The sequence below is a fragment of the Vipera berus genome (genome assembly GCF_964194415.1).
Source record: "Vipera berus genome assembly, chromosome: Z".
NCBI lineage: Eukaryota > Metazoa > Chordata > Lepidosauria > Squamata > Viperidae > Vipera > Vipera berus.
In genome coordinates, this window is record NC_138205.1 from 118,688,002 (window position 1) to 118,707,495 (window position 19,494).

At 40.1% G+C, this 19,494-nt stretch overlaps 1 protein-coding gene across 6 annotated transcripts in view; it reads right to left on the bottom strand.

The window, feature by feature from the left end:
• PFKP (phosphofructokinase, platelet) overlaps positions 1–19,494 on the bottom strand; it is an 87,070-nt gene that overhangs the window by 23,241 nt on the left and 44,335 nt on the right. For 4 of the 6 annotated variants that reach the window (XR_014028563.1, XM_081344456.1, XM_081344453.1 and 1 more), the window contains exons 9-16: positions 18,655–18,747; positions 17,352–17,477; positions 16,133–16,197; positions 15,115–15,184; positions 12,193–12,339; positions 9,830–9,900; positions 8,987–9,074; positions 8,178–8,330 (exon numbers count right to left, since the gene is read on the bottom strand). Coding sequence is in view for 5 of the 6 variants with exons in the window: in XM_081344456.1 (XP_081200582.1) it covers positions 8,178–8,330; positions 8,987–9,074; positions 9,830–9,900; positions 12,193–12,339; positions 15,115–15,184; positions 16,133–16,197; positions 17,352–17,477; positions 18,655–18,747 (813 nt within the window). In the remaining variant the exon portion in view is untranslated. The remainder of the gene's footprint in view (positions 1–8,177; positions 8,331–8,986; positions 9,075–9,829; positions 9,901–12,192; positions 12,340–15,114; positions 15,185–16,132; positions 16,198–17,351; positions 17,478–18,654; positions 18,748–19,494) is intronic. The other 2 variants (XM_081344455.1, XM_081344454.1) reach the window with 1 other exon arrangement.

Below are 19,494 nucleotides of genomic sequence, written 5' to 3' on the forward strand. Positions count from 1 at the left end.
GAGTTAGTAGAAAATTGACAAAAGCAAGAAAGAGATTAAAGTACAGAGGAGAAACCACTGGTGATTAAAGTGCATTTTTGCATTCTAAACATCAGGAAGAAGTCGACATTGGCTTCACTGATTTATACTTTGCTTTTCTCTTAAACTGGATTAGGATTAGGCCAATAACCCAAAGATGATGCCTGAAGCCAGATGCCGTTCAACTAGCGAGAATCGTTCATGGTCACCACCAATATTATCCCACACTACTTCGGCACCATTTACAAGGCCAAAGAGGACAGAAAGATATCAATTGTTTCATTTTGAGCTTGGGAGGAGGCAGAACCATGTCAAAGATAAGCATTTATGAGAAGATTCTCCTTTCACTTTTGGTTAGGCAATGAGGGGCTAGCTTCTCTTTTCAAAGTCAATAGAAGGTGTTTGAATGCAAAGGAATAGCAGTATTTTTCATAATACATCCATCACTCATGTTTATTGTTTGTATTTATGTAAAGTTGAATACGTGTCTTTCATACCCACAGGGCTTTCACTGCATTTCAATCTGAACCTGAAGGGTCAATGTAAATTTTACATTGAAATTCACATTTCCACTGTAATGATCTGCTAATTTTGTGCAGCAAATGCTTTCTGATAGGAATCTTTCTTATTTCTGCATAACTCCTGGGGATGTAGGGAGCAAACATTTCATCCTTCCCGAATAATAGTTACAACTGAGTAATAGCAACAGCTAACACTGTTTGGGCTGGTGTTAATAAAAGGTATTGCCAAATTAAAATGGTGTTTTTCAAGATTGTGTGGGTTACTGTTTTATTTCTTTCACTCCACTCAAAACCCTTTACTCTGAAAAAAAAGTTTTCTGTTCCCCTGTACATAGAAATATTAGCTGACATTTTTAGCTTCTTGCAGAGAGCCAGTGACTATCATTCATCAGTCATGGCAGCTATAAGCAAAGGTCCTCAGCTTCTGGGCAGGCTGAAGGAAAGAGCTGTTTTTTTTATGATTGCCACCCTGAAAACCATCTGCATGCAGAACGAGAAAGGAGCAACATAGCCACTTTCCTGAATGTATTCTTTTTCCACCCATAGGAAAATGTTCAACGTGCAGGGTCACTACTGAAATCTAAAGTGGGTTTTTTTTTTTTGGGGGGGGGGAATATTTAGCCACCCTAAGCAAAAGAAGAAGATAATTCAGTGCAGCTCATGTTTGTTAGGCTGGGCTTCTGGGAAATGCCCGATTACAGACACGGGACAATGTTAGCGGGGCTGATAGTTTTAGATTGCACAATATGTAGGTTACTTTCCCTTGATATACAGGTAGTCCTCACTCAAATTCCACTGGTTCATCTGCTATTTAAAATTAGGATGGTGATGAACAAGGGGGACTTATGATGAGACCTCCCAGCTGCAGCCACCGCAGCATCTCCATAGTTGTGATTGTGATTGGTTCACAATTAAGATGTGGTAGCATCCTGAGGTCACAGGATCACAATTTGCAACCCTTACTGGTGACTTCCAATAAGCAAAGTCAATGGGCAACTGGGACGGCAGAAACTGTCATCATAAGTCAAGGTAATCATATGACATCACATCATATGACCATATCTCTTAGCAACAGAGTTCCTGGTCTTAATTACCATTTTAAGCAAAGACTTACCCAAATAGCTCATTTCAGAAAAAGTGAAATCTGATATAAACAAGCATGCATGGTTGGTCTTCAGAAGGGAGAATTTTTAAAAGTTAATTGGAAACCCCATATCATGGCACCTTTATGTAGTACACAGCTTATACACCAATTTGTTTGTGTTCAGAATACCCATTGTCGCTTTCTGAGTCATCTCTTACAAGACATGTAAGAGCCTTACAATCCCTTTAAAGGAGACACAGGGGTATTTTCAGGCTGTGTTATCTCAGCTGCATTATCTGTATCCTTTTGCAGCTGCCTAATGATCATCTGATGTTTTTCAGTCCATATATGGTATCATTAACACTGATGGTGTTACCTAGTTTGGATAATGAAAGGTCTACAAGAAAAAAACCAAGGTCAGAGAGCACCAAGGGTCCCTCATTTCAATCCTGAGCTACAAATATTCTCTTTTATTAATACCATATATGGTAGCCCTAGCACTTAATCTTAAATACATAAACACAAACACACATTTAAACAGCCTTATTTCCAAGAAGTATAGAACTTGTCCTGTTCACATACTCGCAAGCTATTAGCAGGATATAGTTAAAAGGCAGTCAAAAAGGAATCTGCTATCTTCCCAAGATAATCAGGTGCTATTTTAATCCACAAAAAAGAGAAATCTAACTGGATAATCTACTACAAATTATACAAGATACAATCCCTAGAGCACAACGCGACCATTAAACAGAACTTGACAATAAAGCAAGGGAGGGGGGGGGTCTATAAATTCCATTGCTGGAATTTTATGGAAAATTATTTATATTCCCATGCATTTTCACCAATATTGGGGGAATCGCAAAGAATATAGATTTGATCCAATACATACTTGGATTTCCAAAATCTTTTGACAAAATCCTTCTTCAAAAATACTTGATGAAGCTTACAAACATGGAGAAATATTAAAAATTGTCTCACTTTGGAGGCTGTGGGGGAAAAGAAACGTATTTTCCTCTCATAGTTTAGAATTAGGGTAAACTATTGGCACAGGTACAGAAGATTGAAGATATTAAAAAGTTTTCATGCTAAATGTATGGGACTGACTTCCTAAAATGTTAATGACTATTGGTTTGGACTGTTTATAAAATTCTTAAGTTTGTTGATGATTGACTGTTGAGGTTGGGAGACACAACGGAAGTAAATGGTTTCACGTTAAGATAAATAAGCAACTTATACTAATAGAAAATTATAGAAAAGTGATCAAAAAATTAATCTGTCCTTAAAATTCCTCTTAGACCTAAGTTTATACAGTCTCATATACTCAGTTTGGTCTAATGATTAAGGCCCTAGGCCAGGGATCAGCAACCCGAAACAGCAAAAGAGCCACTCGGAACCGGTTCTGTCATACACACAAAAAAGTGGGACCCACAAAATGTGCGTGCGCATGTGGGCACGCACACACATGCGCAGAACAAGCAAAAACATACACCACCCCGATGCCCACGCTGCATCCTGAGCTGCACGCACCTGTCGCTGCCCAGTGCCGCCAGCTTACGGGGGGGGGAAGAGACGGACTTGCAGGCCAAGGAAGGAAACGGCCTTTCAGAGGATCCCGCCCGGCCCCCCTTGGAGGCAACGGGCCCTTCCCCGGCCAAAGGAAGCCTCGCATCTCCTGCAGCGCGGCTCCCTCGAGCCGTGAGGCACCTGTGCGATGGCAGCGATTGGTCTCCCTGGCGACGGGCACTGGGTTGCGGTGGTGCCTTCAGCCCGGGCGCCGCCGGAGCCACCCGAGCACCCTGCCCTTCTCCCGTGACCTCCAAACTTCTGTGTTTGATGAACGCAGCAGCTCTCCAAACAGGGAGGCGGAGGTTTGGAGAGCTGCGTAGCTCTCCAAACTGCCACCGCCCCATTTGCAGAGCTGCTGCGTTCCTCCACGTTTGAAACACGGAATGCAGCAGCTGTGCAAACGGGATGGTGGCAGTTTGGAGAGTGCGCGCGCACCTCTCCAAACCTCCACCATCCCATTTGGAGGTCTGCCGCGTTCGTCAAACATGGAACAAACGCAGCAGCTGTACAAACGGGATGGTGGCGGTTTGGAGAGTGTGAGCGCACCTCTCCAAACCTCCGCCGCAGGCAGCAGTTCTGCAAACGGGGCAGGGGCGGTTTGGAGAGCTGCACGTGCAGCTCTCCAAACCGCCGCTGCCCCATTTGCAGAACTGCTGCCTTCGTCAAACATGGACGAAGGCAGCATCTCTGCAAACGGGGCAGTGGAGGTTTGGAGAGCTGCGTGCGCAGCTCCCCAAACCTCCGCCGGCAGAGGAGGACTGGGAGCCATAGGGGACGGCTTAAAGAGCCGGATGCGGCTCCGGAGCCACGGGTTGCCGGCCCATGCCCTAGGCTAAACCAGGCACCCAGCAGGGGTGTCAAACTGCTGGCCCATGGGCCGGATGTGTCATGGCGAAACTGCGCCCACCCCATTCCAGCAATGGGAAAAAAGTTGCAATACGTCGTGAGATGTCACTTGACATTGCGAGTGTGACACCCCTGCCTTAAAGCCTGCTGGATGATTTAGGACCAATCACTAGGAGACTGTGAGTTCTAGTCCCACCTTAAAGCCAGCTGGATGACTTTGAGCCAGTCACTCACTCTCACAGCCCAACCCCCTCACATAGTTGTTATTGTGGGAAAATTGGAGAAGAGTATTAAGTACATTTGCTGCCTTACATTATTTACAAAAACAATAAAGGTGGGATAAAAATAAATACATAGAAGCCCTACATTATTAATTTTGATTACCAATGGTCAGAAACCTACATATAACCTTTTACAGCAATTTACTGAAATACTATGGATTTTTCTCAATTTAGAAAAAACAACATACTGTACATCCTTTGGAAAACTCTAAAATGGCTTGAATAAGAAAGTGAATGATTTTGTGTCAGTCATTCTCTCTCAATCCAAACAACCTCATAGATTTGTTGATGTGGATGAAATAGGAAGCAGGAATATTAGGCATATTTGTTATCTTCAGTTATATATATATATATATATATATATATATATATATATATATATATATATATATATATATATATATATATATATATATATATATATATATATTGCAGTAGAATTTGGGGACAAAGTCATTCCTATGTTTGTTTCTTTTAATTTCTTCTCCACACCAGCTCTTCATTTAGCAGGGCTGAGATTTTTCATTACACAAAATATACAAATTCACATGTGATGCAATTAAAGCATAAATTCAAATCTGAATCCCATGCCTCCGTGGTTGCAAATAATAACAGAAGATCAATATGGGTGTCTTTCGAAAAAGATTACTTAGATATTGCTGGGATAACAAATTCAATCAACAAGCAAAACAAGCAAAGAAACAAAATCAGTAATGATGCTTCCTTGGCACTGAATATGATTTGTGATTTTAATATGGAGCAATTATTTTGGTAGAAGAGAACCGAGAACTACCATCTAGTCAATAGAATTAAAGGAAAATCCACAAGTGTAATTATGATCAGTTAAGACAGACAAGAAAATTGGTAAAAGAGAGAAGGACAGTAAGAAGCATGCAGGAAATACTCTCCCCCCCCCCTATGAAAATGGCAGTGGAGAATCTTTTGTATCAGAACTAGAATCAAGGTTCCCACAATCTTTACTATAATTAACAGGGGTAGGTTAAAAAAAAACAAGATGGCAGCCACAGTAATACTTTAAGCCCCTCCCCTAAAAAGGGCTTGGCTTTAATTGTGCATTTATGGCCACCATCTTCACTTTTTGACCCATCTTAATTTTTTTTACTCCTCTCCCTGTAAATACATTGTCAAGTGATTATTTAAACTGCTGTCAGGTTTTTTGCCATGGCTTTGGCAAAAAAAGCCATGGCAAATCTAGACAGCACACTAAAAAGCAGAGACATTACCTTGTCAACAAAAGTGCGTATAGTCAAGGCTATGGTCTTCCCAGCTGCAATGTATGGCAGTGAAAGTTGGATCATAAGAAAGGCTGAGCGCCAAAGAATGGAGGCCTTTGAACTATGGTGCTGGAGAAGACTCCTGTGAGTCCCTTGGACTGCAAGGCGATCAAACCAGTCAGTCCTAGAGGAGATCAACCTTGATTGCTCTTTAGAAGGCCAGATCCTGAAGATGAAACTCAAATACTTTGGCCACCTAACGAGAAGGAAGGACTCACAGGAGAAGAGCCTAATGCTGGGAAAGGTTGAGGGCAAGATAAGAAGGGGATGACAGAGAATGAGGTGGCTGGATGGAGTCACAGAAGCAGTAGGCGTGAGCTTAAATGGACTCTAGAAGATGGTAGAGGACAGCAAGGCCTGGAGGAACGTTGTCCATGGGGTCGCGATGGGTCGAACACGACTTCGCAACTAACAACAACAACAACAGGTGTTTTGCTTCAGGCAATATTTTTCTGAGTTTTTGTTTGTCCTTGTCAGCTACAGCCTAAAAAAGCTTAAATCACAACCACTTTCAACCATCATGAGATTCTTAAAAAAAAAGTGTGTGTCATGTAAAAGGCACTGTCTCTAAAAAAGAGAAGAATCAACAGAATCTGTGAACTGAGGCTTAAATGCCAAATGGAATTATTGTCTCCTAGAACATTTTTCTCCAAAGGTCCATGCTAAATCATGCCCAAAATATTCCATGCAAAGAATTGCTTCGTGCATAACAGCTGGTTTCAGTAGAAACCAGACAGAAAAACAGATGTGAACAAAGGTGTCTGGTTTGATCCAAGAAGGAGAGGCCAAGGAAGGGAAAAAGGAAGACATTAGACAGCCAATTTGGTCTAGTGGTAAAGGCACAAGGCTAGAAACTGGGAGATTGTGAGTTTTAGTTGCACCTTGGTCAGGAAAGCAAGTTTGGTGACCTTGGACGAATCACTAGGCAACCATGAGTTCTAGTTTCACCCTAGACTTGAAAGCCAGCTAAGCGATTTTGTGCCAATCACCAGGAAATTGTGAGCTCTGCCTTAGACAAGACAGCTAGCCAGGTGACTTTGAGCTAGTCTCTCTCTCAGCCCAACCCATCTCATGGAGTTATTAAAGGGAAAATAGGAGGAAGAAATATTAGATATGCTTGCCACCTTACGTTGCTTATAACAAATTATAAAGGTGGAACGTAAATAAATAAATAAAAAGTAGCAGCTAAGGGAAGGTGTGGCAGTGGAAAACTGGAGGGCTGGGCAGGATGATGGGACCTGCCTCAATGGCCAAGAGGACACAGGGAAATAAAGAATTGAGAAGATGGGAAATGGCAAGATATGTTTCATCGGGAGGCATAATGATGGAAGATGCAGTGAAGTTCACCAGCACTAACCTACTCACCCCATTGAGATTTGTTTCTCCCAAACCTTAAACAACCAAAGCATTCTGGCTCTCAGTTCTTCCCAACTGTGAAGTGAAACACTTTGTCACAACCTTTGGAATTTGATGGCTTGTTTCTGGTTTGAAACAAAACATTTTTCCCATTCCATGCACACCCCTGCTTGTGGAGCACCAGTCAATTATAAACAATTGGTTATAAAACATGGAGGGATTTCTTGTTATGGGATTGTGTTTCATCAATATTCTGCTTTATGTTTCACAAGCCTGTGAGACAATAATATTAAAAACTCATTTTATTACATTTATAGGTGCGTTTAGGATGCAACAATCTTCAAAGTTGCATTGGAAACTTAAGGAAAGCAAACCAGATTTTTTTTCTATCTTCACACAGAACAAACTAGAGATTTTGCTACACTAAAACCCTTTTACATACTATGGTAATCATTCACTCTTAGATACCGAATCATCTTCCAGTTTTTTAACATCTCAGCAGGAGGCAGCACCTAGCCAGCCTTTGCTCAATCCAAAAAAGTAATTAAGAGTTTTATATCAGAGTTAATATGAATGGGAGAATACCAGGACATTTCAGGGATAGAGTTTAGGCTTGAAACATGAAAAAAGTATATCAGAAAAAAGCAAAGGGGAAACAAATTCCACACTGCTGGGGAAAAAAAATGCTTGTATAACCATTGAAAAATTGTGTTTTTGCAGGTTGTTTGTCTTTGTTTTTAACAAACTGTATCTGTATTTTTATATTGTTTTAAGAAGTAGCTTCACTGAAATCATATGTTGGATCAAACACTGGGTGTGCACTTTTTATGAACAAATAAATAAAATATTTTCACATTTTCTGAATCTGGTCAAACTGCCTGTGTGTGTGCATAGGTGTGTACATGCCTGTGTATGCCTGTATGGATATGAGTTGCGTGCATGTGATTTTAAGTGTACGTCTGGTTATATGGTGCAATCTTGTTTCCTACCGTTCTGGTCCAAAAGAAACTCCAGTGTTAGGTCTGTTAAACAACATACAGGGATGGTTATATTAGTAAACCACAAAGGAAGGAAGGAAGGAAGGAAGGAAGGAAGGAAGGAAGGAAGGAAGGAAGGAAGGAAGGAAGGAAGGAAGGAAGGAAGGAAGGAAGGAAGGAAGGAAGGAAGGAAGGAAGGAAGGAAGGAAGGAAGGAAGGAAGGAGAAACTTACATCAGTGATAGTGTTCAGAGCAGTATCTGCACCAATGCTGAAATCAGAACCGGGTACATTGTTGGATACAGTTGCAGGAACCATAACCATGGGAATACAGAATGCTTCATATTTCTCCCGGGCTGAAGAAAGCTCCAAGAGTCCCAGGTATGCCTGATGGTCACATATAGCAATTATGTAAAATTAAACGGAAGGAAAACAAAACTTGGATTGCAGCAACAGATAATGCAGTGCAGGTGGGGATTTACAGCCAGGCTGGTTCTCTATAGACACACACAGATGCTGGTGACAGATGGTACAGTAGCGATCTATTTCAGGGAATCAGAGGTGATTTGAAAGAGGGATCACGGCTCATGAGTATAAGTTATCCTGCCTTTTATCTGTGTTAATCAGTCTTTTGGCACTTTTTCAAAACTTGGTTTGACTTCAGGCAGGCGTTCCTTGTAAAAGGAAAGCAGTGCCGTGCACCATGAGAAGGGATGCCTTTTTCAATCTTTTCCCCATCTCTTAATATTTACTGTCCATCTACATTAGAGAGTCACCAGGAACACCTCAGCAATATATAAAGAATGATATATGTTACAATATTTAACAAAAAAACAACAACAAGCAAACGCAAACAGCTTAAAAACTTTCAGGGTAAATACTAAACATTTCTTCAAGTTCAATTGCAGAATATATAACAGTAGAGAAAAAATAAATCTTATTCTCTCTTATTAGCTGCATTTATATACTGTACATTAGTTTAAACCATGAATGCCAAATTGCCAGCAAGGATTTAGAAGATGGGGGGAAACAAAATTATATACCTCAAAGCCACCAATGACAAGCAGGGCACTGATGTTATGAGCACGCATGTGCTCTGCAATCTTCTCCAAATATTTTCCAGGGAGTGTACTACAATACATTTTTAAAATAACACAATCAGGAGAGTATGTGCGGTAAAATTAAATATACATTTAATTTTTCATCTCGTTTAATTGTGCTCACCTGGGGCACAGATATGTATTGTAATGGATACAATTGGTTTTAAAATTATTCTAAAAAGCTTTTGTTTTATCTGTAGTATATATATATATATATATTAAAACTGTAAGTCACCCAGTCATGGATTGAGATGGGCAGCTACAGAAAAGAAGGAAGGAAGGAAGGGTGGGAGGGAGGGAGGGAGGGAGGGAGGGAGGGAAGAAGGAAGGAAAAAAGGAAGGAAGGGAGGGAGGGAGGGAGGGAGGGAGGGAGGGAAGAAGGAAGGAAGGAAGGAAGGAAGGAAGGGAGGGAGGGAGGGAGGGAGGGAAGAAGGGAGGGAGGGAAGAAGGGAGGGAGGGAAGAAGGAAGGAAAGGAGGGAGGGAGGGAAGGAGGAAGGGAGGAAAGAAGGAAGGAAGGAAAGAAGGAAAGAAAGGAGGGAGGGAGGAAGGCAGGTAGGAAGGAAAGAAGGGAGGGAGGGAAGAAGGAAGGAAGGAAGGAAGGAAGGAAGGAAGGAAGGAAGGAAGGAAGGAAGGAAGGAAGGAAGGAAGAGATTTACACTTACATTTCCTTTTAATCAGCTAGTGATTAACTCTGTTCTGTGCAACTGTATGGTAATTTCAGGGTATGTGCACTATTGCCTCTATATGATTTCTAGATAGATAATATATAATAGTGTTGGAATTACCGTTTGGTGCCAAGTATTGACCCTCCTTGGCCAGTCCAACCTCCAACATCTCCCCACTTGATTTCTTTAATCTGTAAGTCAGAACCACAAAAAGATGGACTGATTAAATGATGTTTATATTACTGACATAACTTAAGAGATAACTGTTTCCACAGGGAATGACAAAAATCATACTTAAGCATGGAAGCTATGTCATTTGAGCCAAAGATGTCATGAAGTGCGATGTAAATCCATTGTGATGCATTTACCATGGTTTGTCTCAAATACAATTCTCATTTGTTCATTGTACAAGTATATATGTAATTTCCAGTACATACTAAACTCCTCTGGCCAAACATCAAATCTAAAAAATCCTTAACTCAGTGACAGCTTAAGCAAAGCATGGGGGGAGGGGGGGCAGGAGGGTTATAAAGCTGCTTAGTTTATGGGATTCTAAACCAAACAGTAGCTTTTAATTAAACTGGAGCAAGTGGAAAAGCTAAGAAGTGCAGATCAATTGCACAAAAGCTTATATGCCTTTAGTCTGAAAAAACAGAGCAAAATTGAGACAAATCGGACAGTCTGCTGAGAGACTGCCACTTCCTCAGGTAACTTTGAGTAGTTTGGTTAAGAACAAAACATGTCAACAGGATTGCTTTTCAGATTAGCTGGAATTAAAAAAATTAGAATCTTTTAAGTTTCCTGAACATAAATCACCATTTGTGCCCAAAATAAGATTGGGCCAGAAATCTAAAGGACTTTGGGATTAAATCCTGCAGTTCTTGTAATTGTCACAATGTAGTAAAGGGATGGAGAAAAGTCATAATGAAACAACTAAACCACTATAATAGTTAACTATCTGGGTTGGCAATCGGCTTTCTTTTAAACTGAAGTTATTTTAAGGCTTTGTAAATCTGCTGAATCAGAAGTCTTAGGACAGAATCCGCCCACTGCATTTCATGTCATAAACACCTTCTCAAAGGAAAAATACTAAAACCCAACGTGACAACAGAGCCTGTGATATAATTGGCTTTTGTCTGTAGCTACTCAGCTGGAATTCTTATCTACACGTAATGCAATCACCCTTCATTGTTCTTGTAAAATCAAGATCACGCGGCAGCTGAACAAGATACAGAATCTGATCATAAAGATTTCTCACAAAGCACTCAGGGAGCAAATGCTTCTTCAGAAGTAAGGGAAAACATAAAAATAGGATAGAATTATATAAAAACTAAATGAAAATGGGCTACATCCCTTTACAGTATCTTCCAACCTCATTGTTCTTATGTTACAGCCTTTCCCAAATTGAGGTTTTCCATGATGCAATGGACCACAGTTTCCCAACCCATGTAGATTAAAACCCAGAACATATGGAGGGGGAAAGGTAATAAAGGCCATAAAATATCTATCTCCAAAAAGTATCATTACATTCTCTTAATATATCAGTTATGTCCAATTAAGAATACTGCTACCTCTCGCTCTTCTGCAGAGGGACATTGAACAGAACAGAACAGAACAGAGTAGAATAGAATAGAACAGAGCAGAGCAGAGCAGAGCAGAGCAGAGCAGAGCAGAGCAGAGCAGAATAGAATCGAATCGAATCGAATCTGAAAGGCACCTTGGAGGTCTTCTAGATCAGCCCCCTGCTCAAGCAGGAGAACCTATACCATTTCATACAAGTGACCTTCTAGTCTCTTCTAAAAAACCTCCAGTCATGGATCACCCATGATTTCTGAAGGCAAGCTGTTCCACTGTTCCAATTTTCCTCACTGTCAGGAAGTTTCTCCTTAATTCCAGGTTGCTTCTCTCTTTGGCCAGGATTTTGGTAGAATTATAATGATAACTCTTATGATTTCTACCTAAAAAAGTAAAGATGAAGGCTCCCTTGACTCCACAAATCCTTATGGCTATGTAGATGCAGCCATCCGGTTTTCTGTTTACTGTTTATTAAATTTGTATACCGCCCTTCTCCCGAAGGACTCAGGGCGGTTAACAGGGCAACAATATGGAAATGTCATTGCCACCTACTCCAAAACATGGCTAGAACAGTTCATGAAGCTCATGGAGATCAATGGCTATTAGCCTTGATGGCAGCATGACTCTCTCTACTGCCGGGAAACTAGTAGGGTTCTTTGAACAGTTGGTTGGTCACTACCAGAAAAGACTGCTGGCCTCAGTGGGCCAGGGGGTCCAATCCAGAAGACACTGTTTATGTTCCTATGAGTTTTCATCTGTCTTTCAACCCTGGGATAGCCTGAGGGAGGGGGCTTACCATCCAAGTTCTAATGTAGCACCTGAACCTAGGCAAGACTGGCCAAGTGTATCTTCCTGTTGAGACTATTTCCATAAAATTGTGACAGCAGACAAACTTAGAAAATACTGACCTGCCCTCTAGCAAAGCCTTCAAAGCCATCAGTGACAGCTAACATTTTGTGTCCTTCAGTGATTCCAAGTCGCACTGCAGAACGGACAGCAGCATTCATCCCAGCCGCTGGAGCACCCACATTTAGGATAGCGACAGTAAAATTGCTCTGCAGAAGAAGTGGCAAGGTTGTTTTTTTTTTTGGAATAGAGAAGAACTCACAAGGCACAGCAGAATGGCTTTAGAATAAAAAAAGTGAATTCAGACATTTTAAACAATTCCTGGTGTAAGCAATTAAAAAACCGTCTCCCAATTTTAGAACCCCTGTGTTTTTTTTAAAAAATAGAGTTGATATAATAATCTCATTACCTCTACATTAATTTCTGTTTGAAGAAGGCTGCAACTACCTAAACTTTATTTTAGAAAACCAGGAAAACATGTGATGTAACACAATTGATTTGAATGCCAGTGTTGATTTTAATCTAGCCAATACACACATACAAAAGAAGAAATACATTTTCTTAAAATGAAATAAATAAATATCAAAAGCAAGTATCACACCTGTCCTCCTAAAAGTGATTACCTCCTTTCATATGTAGTAACTATATTGTGCTGAAAAACAGCCGATAACTAAACATTATAAAACAGCAAATCATTAAACACTGTCTACAAACCTTTCAATCAGTCCACATCCAAAGGGCGGTATACAAATCCAATTAAAATAAAAATAAATAAATAAATAAAGCCTTTTGCTCAGCAGTAAACCACCTTTTACTATCCGCAATATATCCAATGAAAAACCCCACATTGTGCTTTAGAGACTTTTTATCCAACATAAAAAGTCAACCTCTTATTATCTGCTGTAAGGTATTTTATTCAGAAATATTGATTTATGTGGACTCAATTCTTATTTCCAGTGGAAACCCTGTTCTTGCAGGATTGTGTCCTAAGTATTAGCAAGCAATTTATGGAGTGCAATAAGTCACTCTGCCTGAACATTTTTGTTAGATTGGCATTTGACAATCATTATCTTCATCTCTGTAACATCATTAGCATGCCAGTCACTTCTTAATCCTATAGGGCAGTGATTCTCAGTCTGTGGTCTGCCAACCCCTGGAGGGGCGTGATGTCATCACAGGGGGTCTGCAAAGGCTTGACGAAATGTTATGATTTAAATCTTGAATTAAATCTTGGTCCATGGCTACAAAAAGTATTTAAAGGGAGTCCATGGTGAAGAAAAGAGAATAACTGTGGTAGGCAATTTAAAGTTCACAACATGCTTTGAAATTGCCTGGATAAGGTAGGAAAAAAATATCTCAGAGGGGATAGAAGCCAACATTGGAAATGCTTTCCATCTAGCTGTTCATGATCCTTGAAATATATCATCATAGTCCTAATACGGGTAGTCCTTGACTTACGACCACAATTGAGCCCAAAATTTCTGTTTCTGAAAGACAGTTCTTAAGTGAATTTTGCCTCATTTTATGAACTTTCTTGCCACAGCTGTTCATGAATCAGTGCAGTTGTTAAGTTAGTAACATGATTGTTAAATGAATCTGGCTTCCCCATTGACTTTTCTTGTCAAAAGGACACAAAAGAGATCATATAACCTAGGGAGACTTCAACCATTACAACCAGTTGCCAAGCATCCAAGTTTTGATCACACGACCGTAGGGATGCTGCAATGGTCATAAGTATGAAAAGCAGTCATAAGTCGCTTTCTTCAGTGTCGTTGTAACTTTGTACAGTCACTACACAAATGCTTTTAAGTCAAGGACTACCTTTATGGGAAAAATATATAGACCAGCCTTCAGCAATTTCCCTAAAACTGTTTTATCGAAATTCACAGGTCTAAGGTGAACAATTTGAAGGGATGTAAGACATGCAAACACATTTCCATCCTTTTTTTGTCAACAGGGTGTTGAGTTTCATAAAGTGCATTATGGGGTTCACCAAAAAGAAGCAACGTTTATTGTTCTAAACCACGGGTAGGCAACCGATGTGATTCAGGGTCAGCCTGTGGGTTCGGCAGTTGGGTCAGACGATTCAGAGGAGGAGGAGGGGGGTGTTGGAGAGCCTGCAGAGGACAGCCCTGAGGCTTCGCAGAGCCCTCAGCCAGGCCCCTCTCATCTGGTCACTACGCAGACCCAGCTGTGTGAGCCTGACAGCGTGGATGAAGATGACCCACAGCTGGCCCTGTTCAAGGACGCCCGACGCAGGAGGCAGTCAATCAGGAATAAACAGAGGAAGGCAATGGGGCACCTCAGAAGGAGGCAGAGAGAAGCCACGCCTTGAACTGTTTAAAAGGGGAATGTGTGGGAGGGCTGGTTTGCTGAAGGCAACCGTTTGAATAGCTCCTGTTTCATGGTTCGTGTTTTGGTTTTGCTCTGTTTGCGTCGATAAATTTGGCAGGCTTAGTTCCAGCCTCTCTTGCCTTTTTGTAAAGGGGTTGTCCCTGCCTTTTCTGCAGGGCCGGTAGTAGGCTGGTACAGAACAGCAACCTTGGCTCTTTTAGACTCATGGACTTCAACTCCCAGAATTCCTGAGCCAGCATGGCTCAGTATCTAATTTTTCATGTATACCCCTGCCTTCTTAATACTCTTAATCCTCAGAGATACACTTTTTAAATGTAAAGTATTAATTAGCTATGATACAAATCTACAAAGGTGATCTCTAAATACATGGTTTAAAAGCTCCAGACACAACCAGATAAAAAAATGAGCAAGTTAAGTCAGTTTCAGCAATAGCCAAATTTTGATTCAGTGGACTTTCTTAAATATGGAAAGGTATACGCCAAACCTAAAACTAGTCTATCAAAACAGTGTTTCGCTGTAGTTTTTCCAAACTCTTAATCTGTTTCCTTTTCTGACATAATTGCAAACGATTGGCAAGCAAACTAAAATGAGAAATAACACAAAAAATGCAAGGCCTTTATGAGGTGTACCTTAGGTAGTTCATCTTCTGGCTTTTTGTTAGACAGGAGCTTGTAGGTATTCAAGTTGTTGGTAAAACTCCTATAAAAACAATTTCCATTTTTTTCATAACATTACTGGCAAACATAGTGGCACTGTATTGTTATGACAAAATAAAAGAATTCCTTGATATAGATTTGCTAAATAAATAAGTAGATCATTAAACAAACAATGAGCAAATATAATAATTAGTCCATTTTATTTTTGTATATTTTTGCCATCCTTCCTCAGCCTAATATTCTACAAATAGATTGAGCCTCAAAATGATGTCCCTCTTCCAAAAGACTGCTATTTCTGCAGGTGATAAATGCCATCATGTAATTTTGCATGACTTTGCAAAGAGAAAGTATCCCTTTGCAATAAAACTGGGAGGTAGGGATAGAGAGAACTTTTTATCTTGTGCAGATTTTTAGAACAGTAACCTGCCCCCATGGCACACAGCCAACGACAGCTGTGTATATACCACTTCATAGTGCTTTAATAGCTCTCTCTAAGTGGTTTACAGAGTCAACATATTGCCCCCAACAATCTGGGTTTTCATTTTACTGACCTCAGAAGGATTTAAGACTGAGTCAACCTTGAGCCATTGAGAATTGAACTGCCAAACTGCTGGCAGTCAGCAGAATTAGCCTGCACTATTGCATTCTAACCACTGTGCCACAACGGCTCATAACATCATGGTTACTCCATTATCTCCTCGTTTAGGTGCAATTCAAGACCTAAGATTTTATCCCAGTTGAGTAGAATTTTACCCCACATGGATAGAACTGAGAAATTATTAGGAACAGAAACTATTTTTCCCATGATTACCTACAAGCAGAAGCCTTTGATATAATTATAATTAGTATATTTTCCCAAGATGGTGGCGCCTTGCTTGGCTGAGCTTGCTTCAGCTCTCAAAAGTATCTTATCTATAATTAATCATCACTGTTCAATGGAAAGCAACCCAACAATTTCTTCCAGAAGATGAAAAAAATAATAAAGTTGCACCTTCCGCGGAGTTCTACTGCATCTTTGAATCTTCTTTCATCCATAGCTTTCTGTACATCTTGAGTCTTTGGAATTAGGGAAAACAAAACAAATCATATGTAAGGCAAGAAGTGGATGGGCTACCATTGCAGTTCCACAAATGGGATTACGAATTTTAAATGATTTTGATGGGATTAGAATGAAATTTTGTATACATTTACCCCAGCGTACAAGCCCCTTATAATAATCAGTCCTATTCAAGGCTATACTTAACACTACAGATAGACATATTACCACAACTGAGGCCAAAATTTCAGTTGCTAAGTGAGATGTTTGTTAAGTGGCTTTTGCTCCATTTTATAATCTTTCCTGCCACAGTTGTTAAGTGCATCTCTCCAGTCATTAAGTTAGTCTCGCAGTTGTTAAGTGAATCTGGCTTTCTCACTGACTTTACTTATCAAAAGGTCACAAAAAGTGATCACACATCCCCAGGACACTGCAACCATCATAAATAAGAACCAGTTACCAAGCATCCAGATCTTTATCATATGACCATAGGCTGATATAACAGTTGTAAATGTGAAAAAAATGTGAAAAGTCAGTTTTTCAATGTCATTATAAGTTTCAATGGTCCCCAAACAAATGGGTATAAGTTGAGGAATACCTGTAATAAAAGTGTTGTCTTATTAGCAACCTAGATGGTCTTATACATGTAGCTGTTAATTTGACTCATTCTTTTGTGAATTATTCTGACAAACAGCCTTGGCTCAATATTTTTGTAAATTAGGACTGATATTTAAACTAGAAAAACAAACAAGGAAAGGCAGATTTTTTTGAAAGTATGCATTAATATATTTCATCCTAAGGAGTGCTTCTGCATAGTTTTACTTTGGAAGCTTGGAGCACCAAGAATGATTTCAGCCATTCTATATGCCCATGCTCATGAGAGTGTACACATACTATGGTATGCCAAAACAAACAGGAAGAACAAGGCCTAAGATAAACAAACTCCTTTATCAAAGTCCTCTGGGTTATCACAATCCAGCATCCCAGTTTGCTATCAAACTCCCAGCAGCCATTTGGCCCAATTATTCCTATTGCAAGACGGACTGGAATCAATTGTCCACAGTGCTGATAAGCATTTCTCTTATGTCACTGCAAGTGTTCCAGCTGACAACAGACTATTGATTGCTAGACCATACTAGCAAATGAATGCAGCCACTTCCTTGTGGAAACTCACCATTTGAACACATTCCATTAAAGGCAGGCGGACAGCCTGGTTCCCGGATAAGGTCACCACACAAGCAGGTGTTTCAGGGGTAGCTTCCAGAAGGGCAAGGACAGCCTCTACTCCCATACGGCTGGCCTTTTAAAAAAAAGGAAACACGGTTGGTTCTTTTACGGGCATTAGAACACCTGGTAGTAGATGGTTTTGTAGCATGCCAACAGTCCCCTGTGAAACCCATCTTAAGAAGTTCTATAAAATTAAGAAGAGAGGGAGATCAATTCTAATATTATCAGCACAGAATTTAGTGGGTTTTTAAAGGCTTGGAAACCTTCAAGAGAACAAAGTATTTGCTTTATGATACTAGAGTTAACTAAGTACTTGTTTATTTACATTAAATATGTCTTTTAAAGAAGCTAAATTTGAACAAGGATGATATCTACCAGGCAGATACCCCAAAATCATCTGTCTATTCCAAGTATTGCCCTGTTTTGTAGCTCATCCAATTTCTTGAAGCTCTCAGTCTTACCCAACTATGGGGATTCACTCTGATTTTCTAGGTCATTGTATGGGCCTCTATGTACACAGATTAGAGTCAAGTAAAGATGGAAGCTAAGCAACCCCGAATTGCAACCAATCCCTCTACTGCCTCTACCTCTCTTTCCTTGTGCCTTTTTTTTGTGAATGAACCACTTTTGGACCACTTTAGACTGACGGTTCTAGCATAATGACTAAAAAAAATCTGAATAGATTTGAAAGTATCATTTGCCTAAGAGAGTTTTTAATATTCCCATTTCCTTTACTTGAGCACCTTTAACTTTTGTAGGATAATTATCTAACTATAGAAATTGGAAAGACTTACCACAGTTTTATTTCTCCAAAAGGAGACAATTTTCCCAGTTTTATATATCAAAAGGAAGTAGAAATTAAAACATTTATCTACATTGTTTTAAGGGATCATTTTTTCTCCTCTGTTTTTTTTTAATAATTAATGGAGATTTTGCTATTTTCAAAAGGAAGGAAGGAAGGAAGGAAGGAAGGAAGGAAGGAAGGAAGGAAGGAAGGAAGGAAGGAAGGAAGGAAGGAAGGAAGGAAGGACCTTTCCAACTTTGTCTAGCAACTGCATGGCTGAATAGAAATTTAACCATAGCCCTTAGGTTATGACCTAAGTTCAAACATTTTTTTCCATTAATTCCTACCATGGTTCAAAGGATAGAACAAGGAAGAAAAAATCAAGTAATGCCATCTAAAACTAGGTTGTGGTGGAAAGGCTATTCTTCTTTGGATACTCAGAAACAAATTGGTTAGCTTCACTCACCAAAATCCGATCAAAAGCAGAGGGTGTGCCTCCTCGTTGCACATGGCCAAGAATGGTTACCCGTGTGTCAAACCCTAACCGCTTCACTACAAGCTGCAAAAGAAGACCAAAGGTGAACCCAAAGAAGAAGATGGATTAGGAGCAACTGTGCAGATATTTTCCTTACATGAGCACTGAGTGGAAGATCTAATGTAAGCCTTGAAAAATGCCTCTCGCAAATTCAGTTCTAATTCTATTTCTTTCACCATCAAATTTAAATCTCTGGGTCTCTTCTCTGTCTGATAGGGAATGCCCTCTGATAGGTCCAGAAGTGGACCTTTTCGGTTGCAGCAATCTGGAACACCAATCCACTCCCTTCTAAACATCCAGCTACTCTAACTCTACTAGCATTCTGAAAAGCCTTACACACGTGGCTGTTGACCCACGTGTGGGAATCAGGGAACTAAGGAGAGCCCATGGGATGGTTGATAGGATTGTAACTATTGTTCTTATCAGCTGCCTCCAGATCAAAGTTCTCCAAAATGGTCAAAGTTGATCCCCAAGAGTTGGTGGGACTAGTCAAGCTATCATTGCTGTTAGGTATATTCTATTATTTATTTATTTATTTATTTATTTATTTATTTATGGGATTTATATCCCGCCCTATCTCCCGAGGTACTAAGGGCGGCTAACAACAACAAAAATTAAAGGTCTCTGTACAGTAAATTAAAATTAAAAATTGAAATAAATTAAAGATTAGTGTTAAAATTGTAAACATAATTAAAATCCCTGTCAGTCCAGGTCAGCCAGGTGGAAAAGGAGTGTTTTGAGGCCGCGGCAAAAGGACTGGAGATTTTGGGC